Consider the following 11,954-nt stretch of genomic DNA (forward strand, 5'->3'; position numbering starts at 1 on the left):
ATGCATTAACGAGTTATCTAAAATGGTGACACATTGCTTTCCTTTCATTGTTTTGTTTGTATCCGACTAGATTTATGCTGGAAACCAACAAAGGACGCACCATGCTCGAGTTCCAGGAGCTGATGACCGTGTTCCAGCTGCTTCACTGGAACGGTTCGCTGAAAGCGATGCGCGAACGGCAATGCTCGCGACAGGAGGTGGTCGCCCACTACTCCAACCGATCTCTGGACGACGAGATGCGCCAACAGATGGCGCTCGACTGGATTGAGCGGGAGCACGAAAATCCGGGCCTGCTCAGCCGGGAGCTGGCTATAGCCGAGAGAGAACTAGAGACTGCCCGTTTGGCGGGACGGGAACTGCGGTTCCCAAAGGAGAAGAAAGACATCCTGCAAATGGCGCACAACCAGCTGACCGGTGGCAGCAACATTAACAGTTGAAGCACAGCAACCGCAAACCTGATCCAGCCAATCTGATCCTCCGCGCGTGCGTGGGCAACCGTGGTCGTCAATAACAAAACATGCAGAGCAAGCTTAATTATAAATCTTTATTATTATTTTTTTTTTGTTAGGCTTTTGTTTAATTTTATGCATTCCATTAGCGGCAAAAACGAATGCTTTACTGTGGTGTGCCAGTGGCTCTTGACTGGTGGTGTGGCAATAAGGTTCGCTTACTGAAATTGCAATCAAGCAGACGCGCTGTGTGTGCGAAACAGGCTTGCCTGAACGCCGATTCTGCTGCTTAAATACGATTTGTTATTGTTTTGCTATCGATTACGTTTATTGTTTCGAGCGGCAAATGTTTATTTTGTATCACAATAAGCTGTGCTACGCTCGATGCGACTCCACACATATACAATTGTTAGGCGTGATAATAGATCGACACGCAACCACAAACACATGCGTGCTCCTAGATGCAAATGGATCGCTGCTTGCGCTATATTAAGGATTTTCGCAAATGATCCATCCATTCATTAGCATTACAAAAACCTTATTTCTTTCCCCTTCCCCGTCTTTGGTGAAATAAGATTCACTGTAAATGGATCGTTTTCCATAAACCTTCGTTACAGATCATTATCAACGTGTGTGTGTGTTTGTGTGCTTACATGAGAGTGCATTGTTTTTTTTGTGACTTTTTTTTTATCTCATACATCATACCTGCTACTAAAACTAAACGAAACAATTAACATTTCTCAATGAACGACAGCAGTCCCTAGCGACTTGTACATAAACCGAGGAGCACAATCATACATAGAGTCAGTACGGAAAAAAACGAAGGAATCGTACATCAAAACAGCGTTTCCGATCGATATAAGTTAGTGAACTGTAAGGACAGACCGACACACAAACAGAAAAAAATGTGCTTGTGTGTTTGTGTCGATGTGTGTGTTTGTGTGTTTGAACGCGAAATGCATGTCTAAACGAATTTTATACCTTTTTCATACGTTTGTGCATAAAAAAACATTTGAATTGGGATTTTTTTTATTATACTCCCCCCCACCCCCTTCCCCACAAGGTACTCCTCTATTGCAGACTGGTTTTAATTTTATTTTATTCTTCCCTTTTTAAAAAGCAAAAACTTGTTGTTGATTGCGCTAATCATATGCATGTTTGAACAAGAAAAAAAAAGTAATAAAACAAAATGTGATTTATAAATTCGACAAGATTAGGTAAAGTGCAAAACGCAAAATTTATTATTATTTTTTCGTCATGATGCTATTTATTTAAAAAAAAAAACAAAACAAACAAAAACGGTTTTATTTACATCTAAACGTTGACTAAGGCTAGGTAAAACGGAAAATTTTTATTATATGCGAGCGAAATGCAAAAAACAAAAAACAAAAAATTTCGGCCAAATTTTAATCTTAATTGCAAAGGGGGAAAAAAAAACGTAAGTTGATGTGTTTAAAATGAAGTCGTAGAAGAAGCGAGAAAAAGAGTGAGAGGAAGAGAAAAAATTGAAAACAAAAATGAAATTAAAACTCTAATAAAACAAATCTAAACGAAGAAATTGTGATTCTTATGTTTAACTAAATTTAATATTATATGTTTAAAAATGCGGACAAAAGCAAAACGGCATCCAACCCGTAATGGTTATACAAGGAAAGGAACACAAAAGCGATCAAAAGCTATAAAAAACAAGATGCAAACGAAACATAACTTTAGGCAAATTGTTCATCCAATTCGAGTTCTAGTTCATGATGTGGCAAATGCGGTTGAAATTAGTTCAAAGCAGTAGTACATGCCTTCCTGCAATAATTGTATTTAAAACACAAAGAAAGTAGCAACGAATCGTCCGGTGTGTCGCGTGCATTCTGGTCGATTATATTCGTGTTTTTTTTTAATGGATTAATTTTATTTTTTTACTTCCATCCATACCCAACCTTTATCATCCCCATACACATACACATGTACGCAAAAGAAAACATAGAGCCAGAATTAACACTTCAAACCAGCCTGATAGTAATCACGCTTCGCGTGCACTAAAGAACAGCAAAACATGCTCCGTTATGTATTTTGTAACAGCAAGAAACAAATCAAACAAATCAAACAAAAATCAAACGAATTGTAAAGAGCTCCCTGTAGCGTGACAAATAAATGAATTTTAATACAAACATAACATGTTGAGCGTTTTCCGTGCGTTAAGATTTGCATAGGTTCCGGAACTGATTAAACATGATTTTTGAATATCCCTGCGAGCGTAAGCGCGATTGTTGTCGTTGTGAATGTGATAAGCATATTTTTATGCTGCAACGATATACTACGTGGTGAGTACTCTAACGCCATAGACGGTTTCCCCTCTGTCTCTCTCCCTCTCCTTTTGGCCAGTTCATGGTCGAGTACGTTGCGAAGACTTGGCCAGGTCTCCAAATCGTTTCCAGGAAACTCGGTCTAGGGCTGCAGTCCTTCATCCACGGCTGCATCCGATCTCCGACAGGTTTGACTCCACTTGATCCAGACAACGAGCTCACCTCGCAGACGGCCCTTGTTTTAAGCGAGATCTCGTTATGGTAACTCGTTGATCTGATACCCTTTATTCACCGATAACAAATGCCAAAATGCCGGTCAAGTAATGGTTCTTCTTCACGTTCACAGGCTTTATGATGACCAATAAATGATAATCCAATAAACATCAATGCCCTGGGAGGAACAGAAAGTGTTTAAAAAACAAGATACCAAAAATTTTGTTTTCTGAGGTAGTGTTGTCGACCTGCATCCTTTTTTAGAAAAAAATCGATTACAATGCAAAGAAAATAGGCTTGCAAAGTCCAATGCAAGAGGCACTTGGTTGTTGTATAGTAACGAGTTCGTCCACGAGTTCGCCGAATAGAGTGTGAGCAGTGATTCAGCCATGAAAAACTGATACTACAAAACAAAAATGGAACGAAATTGCTGAAAACTTACTCAACCAAAATTTAAGCACTTCCCGAAAAAAAAACTTACACTGATGGAGTATAGAAAAATGTTCCACGTGAAGAGTTGTCCGAGTCCTTCGCTATTGGAAAAATACGATAAATAAAACGTAACGTATCCTATCACCATATTGTTAATGGTGTTGGAAAATGTCTCCAGATGATACATAAAGGTTTCTCTGGGCTCTTCTTTCGTATCGATCGGTTCCATATTGAAGATAAATTGTTACTTCTAGGGAACTGTATTATTTATACGTAATTTTTAAATTCATAAACCCATCACAAAGAGGGATATCATCTATCTGTTGATCGATAAGGTATATGTTTTGCGGTGAGTTATTCTTATAGGCGATCCCCTTCGTCAGGCATAGTACAATGATGCGGCTCGATCTTGCAACGAACAAAAAAAAGCTTTAGGCTTCACAACGCGCCTGATGTCAGGTTCATCAAACACTTTCTAGAAATGATGATGATTAACAAGAACGCTTTTAAACGAGTGCAGCAAATCGAACGAAACCACAGCGATGGAAGACACATGGAATTAATTGCAGTTCCGTTTGCTAACATTTGATCGTCTGTGATCGTGGCAGCAGTACATTCACATCGCGCCTGCGTGCATTAATTTGCAAAACAACTTCAACGTATTTGAACATTTGCTTTCGAACCGATTTCAAAACAAAAAGCAAACAAACAAACAAAAAAAAAGGATACAACAAATCTCTGCAGCGGTGGGAAAGTTTAAGCATGATTTGGTTTATTTTTGTGCATCTGATTGCAATAAAATTCAATCAACTCAATAGCTCCTGATTTATCACCACCAAACGGCTAGTGAGATCCTAGTGGGTAAGGGTACACGAAAAGTAAGGGCCAAGAAACGTTGGTAACTATTAAATGTACATTTGATCGCTGCCCTTCCCGGATTTCGCCCAAACCCTCCCTGGAATCATTCCATTCCATCCATCAATTCAGTTCGTTTCAAATGTCTTAACTGGTTGGCCACATTGTGCAAAAATTCGACAAGAGCCAACAAAAAAAAACGCCCCAGACCCCTCTTTAACACAACTCACAGCGCACAAACGGTTACTTGCCGCTGGTTGGCAAAAAAAAAAAAACGTTAAACGCGCCGACATTTGTCATTTCTGCGCTTCCACAAATGTTCGTCTTTCGAGAAGAAGATCGATAAACACACACAAGCATTCATATATATTTTATTTAATTATCTACAGCTGCGAATGTTTTCTTTTTTTTGTTGCGGCATTGAGTACTTTTTTGTTTAATGCATCATATCAAATCCTCCCCCCGAATATAAGGGGAAATTGGTGTGGTAAAGTACTTAACGCTCGGTTTTTGTAATGATTGCGCAGGAATTTGATTAAAAATTAGCCTTCTTAAAATTAAAAAAAAACGGAAAATTACGCAAAAGAGTCTGAACAAACCAGCTAGCGATGGGCTTTAAATGTTTCAAATGATTCCAAAATTTTCAAACGTACAGCAACATGGACCGCTAGGTACGGGCGATTGTGCAATTCCTACCCTAACTTTGCAACTCCTAACGCACTCAGGCCCGTAAACGATAACGAGAATCCCTTTCTTGCGGTGCAGCATCATGCAATACCAACGAAACACCGTTTTTATCCTGCTTGCTGGCCATGGTTGGTCCGACTCACCGAGTTGTCGCTTTTCACTCATTCTCTATCGTTTTGCTAGCCCTCCCATCCAGTGGAACGCATCTTCGGCGACGGCATTACAACAAACCAGCCACCAATCATCCTTTCATCGGCCCGGGCACCGAGCCGGGCATGACCCACGATGGAACGCTGAACGTGTGCAAACGGTGAGGGAGCGCACAGGAATTTCCTCCCTTACCGAGAACAAGCCCCGTTTGTGATCGCAACCAACCAAAAAAAAAAAGTCTTTCCCGTAATTTAAAATTTTAATTTTTATTCTTTACATTTTCGGGTTCGTTTTCTTTGGCCGACCAAACCCCCGGCAAGTCTCTGCTGCATGCGGTAACGCATGTGCAACGGGGCAGGGTTGTTCGATACAAATTGGTCATTTTTTGTATTTCTGAAAAATGTATCTAATTACACGCGTTGGGAACATCGTGCACATCAGGCTTTTTGTTTAAATGTTTTTAAAATATATTTTTAAAAATTACATCTTGAAAAGTATTAGCATTCTTCAGTGTTTCAGTAAAACACAACAGATAGCAAAAACCCCTGTAGTACTCGGAGCATGATTCAATGACTCTACTAGCTACCGTACATGAAGTACCACTGAGCATCACCGCCTGAGCCCCAGAAGCGAAATTGGTCCGTGTCCGATTGTGCTCCCCAGTGAGCGAGTGTCATTTTGCTAAAATAAATAAATGTATCACGTTTAATTACCAAAGAGGTCGTGTTCCCTAAGCATCCGCCCAATACCCCCCCCGGTCCGAGGGGGTGGCGTGGTGCCTGCCCGATCATCACCAATTGTCTTCCAAAATGGTCAATTTCGTCAACAAGTTCGGTGCAGTTTCACCACATCCTTATACAGCCACGGCAGACAAGTGTAAAACAGCACGAGAGTGATCGCGTACAATTTGTGCACTTGTGGTCCGGTACATTTCGCGGACACACGCTGGACGGCTCTGGACCTTCCTGCTGTCCGGGGTCGAAAAATACGTGACCGAAACCGGCCGCCCCGAAGTGTGTCTTTGTTTCCATTCTTCATGCCGATCGTTTCCCCCCAATGTGCCAAGCCCCGGCAATGGCTTGTTTTTCGGGGTGAATGGGTTTTTCGGCGGCTGGTTGGTGGTGGATGGTTTCAAAAACCGAACCCGGGGGAAGGAAGGAAAAAACACAGTCGAGCAAAACACTTTGTGCAGCGCAAAACAGAGCCCCACACCTTGCGCTGCCTGTTGCTGTTGCTTTACTTTGGAACGCTGTCCGTTTGGTCAGAATTTTCGTTTGAATGATCTGTGGGAAAAGCCATCATTATTATTGGATGAAAAGCTCATTAACACATTTCAAGTTTTTTTTGCTCTCTCTCATCTTCAATGTCCCCAACTAAACTTTTTCTTTTAAGAGCTTACGGCCAGGTGGTGGAGGATGGTAGGGGAGTGGCGTGAGGAGGTAAGTTGGGGGGAGAGTAACCGTTCGTTCCGCGGCAGAATACTTAATGCAATATTTTGTGTCCGGGGTTCGGTTTTTTTTTTTTCATTTTCCCGTTTTGTTTTTTCTTATACTCAAAGCAACATGTGTGAGCGTTTTAGGAAAAATGCTCCCTTAAAATGCATTTCAGGACGACGAATTGAGCAATCCTGTCACGCACCTTTTCGCAACGGAATGGGGCGGGGGATGGACCAAGAGAGTTCAGCCACCTTTATAACAGTAAACGGTTTAACGCTTTTGGCTGTATGGAAAAACTGTAACCTTTCTCTTGATGAATATTCATGCTATCAAAATGGTTGGCTTTCATTTTGCGCACAGGATACAAAACTAGTTTTTCATCGTGTGGATTTGGAACATAAAAAGAGAAGAAGAGAGAGAGAGAAAGAGAAGAATCCCAAGTGGTTATATGTGACTTTTTCCACAGCATTCCTTTTTAATTGCGGCACGACTCCCTTTCCTCACACATTCTACATGATGGATACATATTAGGGGATACATTTTGGGGATGATGATTTAACAACTGCTTTACCAAGATCGGGGAAATATTTTTTTTTTACATGTGAAATATAAAACATTTCTTTTAAATGTAGCAAAACACTATTTTTTGTCAAACAAACCGGAATAAAAATTTAAAATGTTAACACAACTCTATATCCTTCACACGAACGTCGGATTAAGTTTTCCTAATACGCTTCAATGTAGCTTGCGCAGCAAAACAGAACACTTCCTTCTTCGGTGTGGTGGCGGTAGTGTACAACTTCATCGTGACTTGCCAGGTGTACCCATCCAGTGGAAAGCTGGTGAAGAAATTTAAATCAAACGCCGAATCCTTAAATATGTACGTTGCCTGCCCAAAAGAAAGAAAAAAAAAGATTGAAACATTGTCAAAAGAACTTACAATTGAATTTAAAAAGGAAAGCTTTTACCGGTTGTATTGGACATTTCACGCTCGGCTCAATGCTTCGCACAAACGGAGACCAGAAGGAATTGGTGTCGGACAAAAATGAGCAAATTTTAGGCACTTGCAAGGCATTGTACCGTTGACAGTTTTGCAAATCGAGCGTACACCGATACGCGATGAGTGTGAGCTGTAAAAGTAGGGGAAATGTAACAAATTAAGCTAAAATTAAGTGTGTTTTTACCACACATTTGGTTATCAGTTTACCTCGAGCGGTGGTAGAATCTGTTGCAGGACGGAAAAATTTCCATAGAAGCGCACCACGTTGTTGCTCGAAGAGAAGTTAGCCGGTACGGTAAATTTAATCAAAAATGATTCCGTTTTATTGGTTTGACACGTTTTAGCTTTATCTATTACTAGTTCCTTATTTCGCTGCAAATTGAGAAATGTATCACAAACTCTTTTATCAATCTGCAGTGAAGTTTTTATCGTTTTTTGTTATAAATTCTTACCCTTCCTACTGCATTGGCTAGTGGCAAACAAACTATTATGGAGATGGCCAAAATATAACACACACAAGAAGAGCGCATATTGATCAACGCATAAGGTTTAATGGAAACTGAACAGAAACTAGCTAAAACTTTGCTAGTTATTCACTCGGAAATGAAATCATCAGACCCCATCAGGTGTGATACCATCTTCAGTGGAGAGGCTTTTAATACTATTAATTAAATTTCACGTATCATTACCTTTTTGAGCGTCTGTGATTTGTGATGATACAGAATAGATAAAAAAATTGTTTTCGTGATAAAAATATTATTTTATCTGAGTAATAAATTGAAATTAATTAAAAATTAAATTGCTGTAAAAAAGCATGTTGATCCATGAAGCTTCCAAACGAAACTTTATTGTTAACGTTTGTTTAAATTGAATAGCTAGTGCTAAAAAAGAACTTACAGGATATTTTCCTCCAAACCGAACAAATAAGGTAGATGTAAATTTAAACAAGTTCTTACATTTGTCCTGTTTTATTACCCTCCCGTTTCATAACAAACATCATACATAACTTCCAGTGCTCTGATTTACGACGTAGCTTCCGTCGATGAGGGGGGATGCTCCAGTACCGTATCTATAATGCCCAACGTTTGGGCCTCCTCTGGGCTGAGGAACGTGTCACGCTCCATCTTTGAGTACAGCACATCGACCGATGTTTTTGTGTGCTTTCCATAAATCTCCGTCAGCTGTTTTTTAAGCTTCAGTATCTCTTCCGCCTGTATCTGAATGTCAGTCGCCTGTCCCTGTGCACCGCCGGACGGTTGGTGAATCATAATGCGTGCATTTGGCAGTGAGTGGCGCATTCCTGGTGCACCGGCAGCCAACAGTAGTGAACCCATGGAGCATGCCTGTCCCACACACCAGGTAGCTACGGGTGGCTTCACGTACTGCATCGTGTCGTAGATTGCCAATCCGGCCGTGACACTTCCTCCGGGCGAATTGATGTACATGTGGATCGGTTTGGTTCCATTTTCCGACTGCAGGAATAGCAGCTGCGCCACTATCAATGAACTTAGATCGTCATGTATCGGGCCCATTAAACAGATGATTCGCTCTTTCAGCAAGCGAGAAAATATGTCATACGCTCGTTCTCCTCGGCCGGTTTGTTCCACGACGATAGGCACAAGATTCAGGAATGATTTGTTGGTCGTATGCAGTTTGCGCTGCAAGAGCAAAAGCACGGGTAAATGCACAGGAAAACGTTTGTAACAATCCACCAATACTTACTACGGAAGATAAAAGCGGCATAAATGATTTTATTCTATTCATTGCGGTTGATCTTACGATAATAAACACTGTCGATAGGTAACAAAGTTACAAGATTGTAAACAAAATTTCGTAATCACATTCAACATGGCCGATGACAGTGGTCGATGACTGTCAAGCATAGCAGCTGTCAAGTGGAAGCGATGTGTCCTAGCCTCGCATTGCGCAGTCAGTGAAACAAAGTGTCGGTGGTAGCAGCGTGCGTTTCTTGTGATTTTTCAACCTAAAATATTGTCCTTACTGGTAGTGAAACCGAAGTACCTGGCCCAAAAGAAACACTATTCGATGGTGTTGTGAACAGTGAAAAAGCACAAGATGATTGAACACGAACAGCCGAACATCACCGACACAGAGGTATGACGAATACGGTGGCGTATGCACATCATCGACGGTGCCACCCTTCCTTCCATTTGCCTAATTATGGTCATGTTTGGACCTCATGTTTACTTCCTTCCCGCAGGTGATAGATCATGAAGAGTTTCTCGATCGCATCAAGAAAACACTCTACTACGGTTCGTCTAAAGTGCGATGCACCAAAATCAGCCGACCGCTGGCTGACTACGCTGCGGATGTGTTTTCCGAAACTCATCGCGGTCATTCCCTCAGTCGATTGAACTTTGCGACTGTGGGCAATCTATCCGTGACGCCATGCTCGCTCATTCTGGCTATGATCTATCTCGATCGATTAAACGCCACCGATCCGACCTTTGTACGCCGCGTTACACCATCGGAATTATTTATAGTATCAATGGTAAGTGCATAGTTCCGTAGTTTCTTGCGAACGCAGTGATAACGGCACACTTTGCTCCCCTTCGATCGTACGTTGGTTTGGGGGGAAGCTTTTGCGCTGTGAATGATGCTTCACGCCTGACTACACGCTGCGAAAGTTGCTATTTTCTCTTTAGACGATTAACTTTCGCCGGGCTTTCGTTTAGTACCTCTCCCTGGCCAGCCATGCAGTTATGTTTTTCATATTTTGAAACTGCTCTTCTCATTTTAGATGGTCTCCACTAAATTCTACTGCGGTTATGATGAGGACATCTATCTAAGTGCCTGGGCTGAGTATGGAAATATGACTGCGGATCAAATGAAAACATTGGAACTAGAATTCTTGGACGCAATGGTAAGCATCACAAAAGTGCAGTTTGATTTTTTGTTTCGCTTCGCTTCATGATCTATGATTTTCTTTGTTTCAGAATTGGAATGCGTATGTCTCCAAGCGAGATTTCTTTGAGAAATTGAAATCGGTTGAAAAGGTCCTGGCAAAGCGGGAAGGTCTCACCCGTGGCTGGTTAACTTACACCGAGCTTATCAACTTTCTACCTTCATTTGCGATGGCCAAACAGTTAATACATTATAGCACAGTGCTCGCCCTAAGCTATACCGCCAGCGTAATGACCATTGCTGGAGCCTTTCTGTTAGCTAGCAATCTACATCTCCCTGGAAACTTGCTTTACCGTGGATCATCCAATCTGGAAAGCAATAACATGTCCAGCCACTGCACACTTTCTCAACAAACCAGAATGGACGGTATGATCGATAGCTCCACCCCTATTGATGATACAAACACTCTGGGCTCAGACTGCATCTCCGATGGCACCCTTGCCGCATCACAGATAAATGCAACCCTTAAAGACTGTGAAGCTTCTTTTGCTTGCGAGCAGCAACAAACGCAGCTCGAACGAAATTGGCATAGTACAAACAACCTGGAAGTTTCTGTTTTCTCACGCTACCGTTACCGTAACATACGATTTATTTTCGACCCAGCCGGAGGTAATAACGTTGTTCAACAGATAGATTTTCTTCATTCCGAGCACGAGCTTAGCAACGACTCAGAACGAAAAACGAATTTCGAACCAAATGAACCATTGGCGGAACTCAACAGTGCCGGATCTCAAAATTGTTCGTACGATTGCTTCATTCCACTGATCGGCGGCACTAGCAAATGGTGTGCAGAGGGAGAGCACGAGAATTACGACGGTATATATAAGCATTACAAGAAGACGTACGATATTTTCAGTTCTCTATTGAAATTTTTGTAACGAGCCCTTAAATTGGCCACAGTAGATAGACTAACTAACACAGAAATATCGCATACATATTAGATTTTGTTTCGTTTAAGGAAACTGAACAACATTAACCAACGATGATGCTGTATGAGCTATTACAGTCGTTGGCAATCAAAATTATGCAGAAATCTAATGTACCTTTTCATTCGTTTCATTCCCGATATTTACAATTAACATTATTTCAATCAAAACTAATAATTGTAGTTTTTTTTTACATACATTATAAACTACCGATTGTTTCTTTTCTCTTAATTAATTTAATCTGTTGAATGCTTTTTTGCAATAAAGTTCTATTATTCAAATTTAAATTCTTGTAGACAACATGAAATAATTTTTAACATCCGAAAAATGGACCAATTTTGTGTTTACATTATAAATTACCAATAGCAACGCTAATACATTTATAATTTACTGCAAAATGCAGATCAAATACTGGTAAAAATGTGAAATAAAACAACGCAAATAAATTTACAATTTAGTGGAAAATCCAGATTAAATGTTAGTAAATAGAATATAATACTTTGCCATCCACTTGAGTAACTCGATTAACAATTTTTTTAATTGTTTGTTAACCTTTTACTGATTGAACAAATGTTCGGATGTAT

At 40.7% G+C, this 11,954-nt stretch overlaps 5 protein-coding genes across 10 annotated transcripts in view; 2 read left to right on the plus strand and 3 right to left on the minus strand.

The window, feature by feature from the left end:
* LOC125760609 (protein limb expression 1 homolog) overlaps positions 1–2,616 on the plus strand; it is a 45,587-nt gene extending 42,971 nt beyond the window's left edge. For all 6 annotated transcript variants that reach the window (XM_049420894.1, XM_049420893.1, XM_049420895.1 and 3 more), the window contains one exon: positions 71–2,616. In XM_049420894.1, coding sequence (XP_049276851.1) covers positions 71–437 — 367 coding nt within the window. In that variant the 3' untranslated portion in view covers positions 438–2,616. The remainder of the gene's footprint in view (positions 1–70) is intronic.
* A 50-nt stretch (positions 2,617–2,666) lies between these two features.
* Positions 2,667–3,620, minus strand: LOC125774957 (uncharacterized). Its single transcript, XM_049445332.1, has 4 exons — positions 3,441–3,620; positions 3,149–3,362; positions 3,039–3,098; positions 2,667–2,797 (listed from the first exon to the last, which is right to left on the minus strand). The coding sequence occupies exons 1-4, from the start codon at positions 3,618–3,620 to the stop codon at positions 2,667–2,669; spliced, it is 585 nt and encodes a 194-aa protein (XP_049301289.1).
* A 3,352-nt stretch (positions 3,621–6,972) lies between these two features.
* Positions 6,973–7,954, minus strand: LOC125774958 (uncharacterized; the record flags this gene model as incomplete). The annotated part of the gene is made up of 3 exons (XM_049445333.1): positions 6,973–7,408; positions 7,488–7,649; positions 7,727–7,954. Coding segments are annotated over 3 exons (564 nt in total), but the record flags the coding sequence as incomplete, so codon positions are not given.
* Positions 7,955–8,458: 504 nt separating this feature from the next.
* LOC125760614 (ATP-dependent Clp protease proteolytic subunit, mitochondrial) lies at positions 8,459–9,386 on the minus strand. Its single transcript, XM_049420906.1, has 2 exons — positions 9,242–9,386; positions 8,459–9,177 (listed from the first exon to the last, which is right to left on the minus strand). Exons 1-2 carry the CDS (start codon positions 9,281–9,283, stop codon positions 8,542–8,544), a joined length of 678 nt encoding a protein of 225 aa, XP_049276863.1. The 5' UTR covers positions 9,284–9,386; the 3' UTR covers positions 8,459–8,541.
* A 38-nt stretch (positions 9,387–9,424) lies between these two features.
* LOC125760607 (uncharacterized) lies at positions 9,425–11,657 on the plus strand. Its single transcript, XM_049420887.1, has 4 exons — positions 9,425–9,634; positions 9,741–10,031; positions 10,281–10,403; positions 10,477–11,657. The coding sequence occupies exons 1-4, from the start codon at positions 9,596–9,598 to the stop codon at positions 11,320–11,322; spliced, it is 1,299 nt and encodes a 432-aa protein (XP_049276844.1). The 5' UTR covers positions 9,425–9,595; the 3' UTR covers positions 11,323–11,657.
* The last annotated feature ends 297 nt before the right edge of the window (positions 11,658–11,954 follow it).

This window comes from Anopheles funestus, chromosome 2RL, assembly GCF_943734845.2.
Source record: "Anopheles funestus chromosome 2RL, idAnoFuneDA-416_04, whole genome shotgun sequence".
Taxonomy (NCBI): domain Eukaryota; kingdom Metazoa; phylum Arthropoda; class Insecta; order Diptera; family Culicidae; genus Anopheles; species Anopheles funestus.

Excerpts from the sequence above, each read along its gene's own strand:
- LOC125774957 (XM_049445332.1), bottom strand. The coding sequence starts at position 3,620 with ATGGAACCGATCGATACGAAAGAAGAGCCCAGAGAAACCTTTATGTAT. Across the intron at positions 3,099-3,148 it reads TTGTTTTTTAAACACTTTCT|TAAAGCCTGTGAACGTGAAG; the intron begins GTTCCTCCCAGG and ends TATTGGTCATCA. Across the intron at positions 2,798-3,038 it reads CATTTTGGCATTTGTTATCG|AGGGGAAACCGTCTATGGCG; the intron begins GTGAATAAAGGG and ends GGAGAGAGACAG.
- LOC125760614 (XM_049420906.1), bottom strand. The coding sequence starts at position 9,283 with ATGAATAGAATAAAATCATTTATGCCGCTTTTATCTTCCGTA. Across the intron at positions 9,178-9,241 it reads TGCCGCTTTTATCTTCCGTA|CGCAAACTGCATACGACCAA; the intron begins GTAAGTATTGGT and ends TTGCTCTTGCAG.
- LOC125760607 (XM_049420887.1), top strand. The coding sequence starts at position 9,596 with ATGATTGAACACGAACAGCCGAACATCACCGACACAGAG. Across the intron at positions 9,635-9,740 it reads CGAACATCACCGACACAGAG|GTGATAGATCATGAAGAGTT; the intron begins GTATGACGAATA and ends TCCTTCCCGCAG. Across the intron at positions 10,404-10,476 it reads TAGAATTCTTGGACGCAATG|AATTGGAATGCGTATGTCTC; the intron begins GTAAGCATCACA and ends TCTTTGTTTCAG.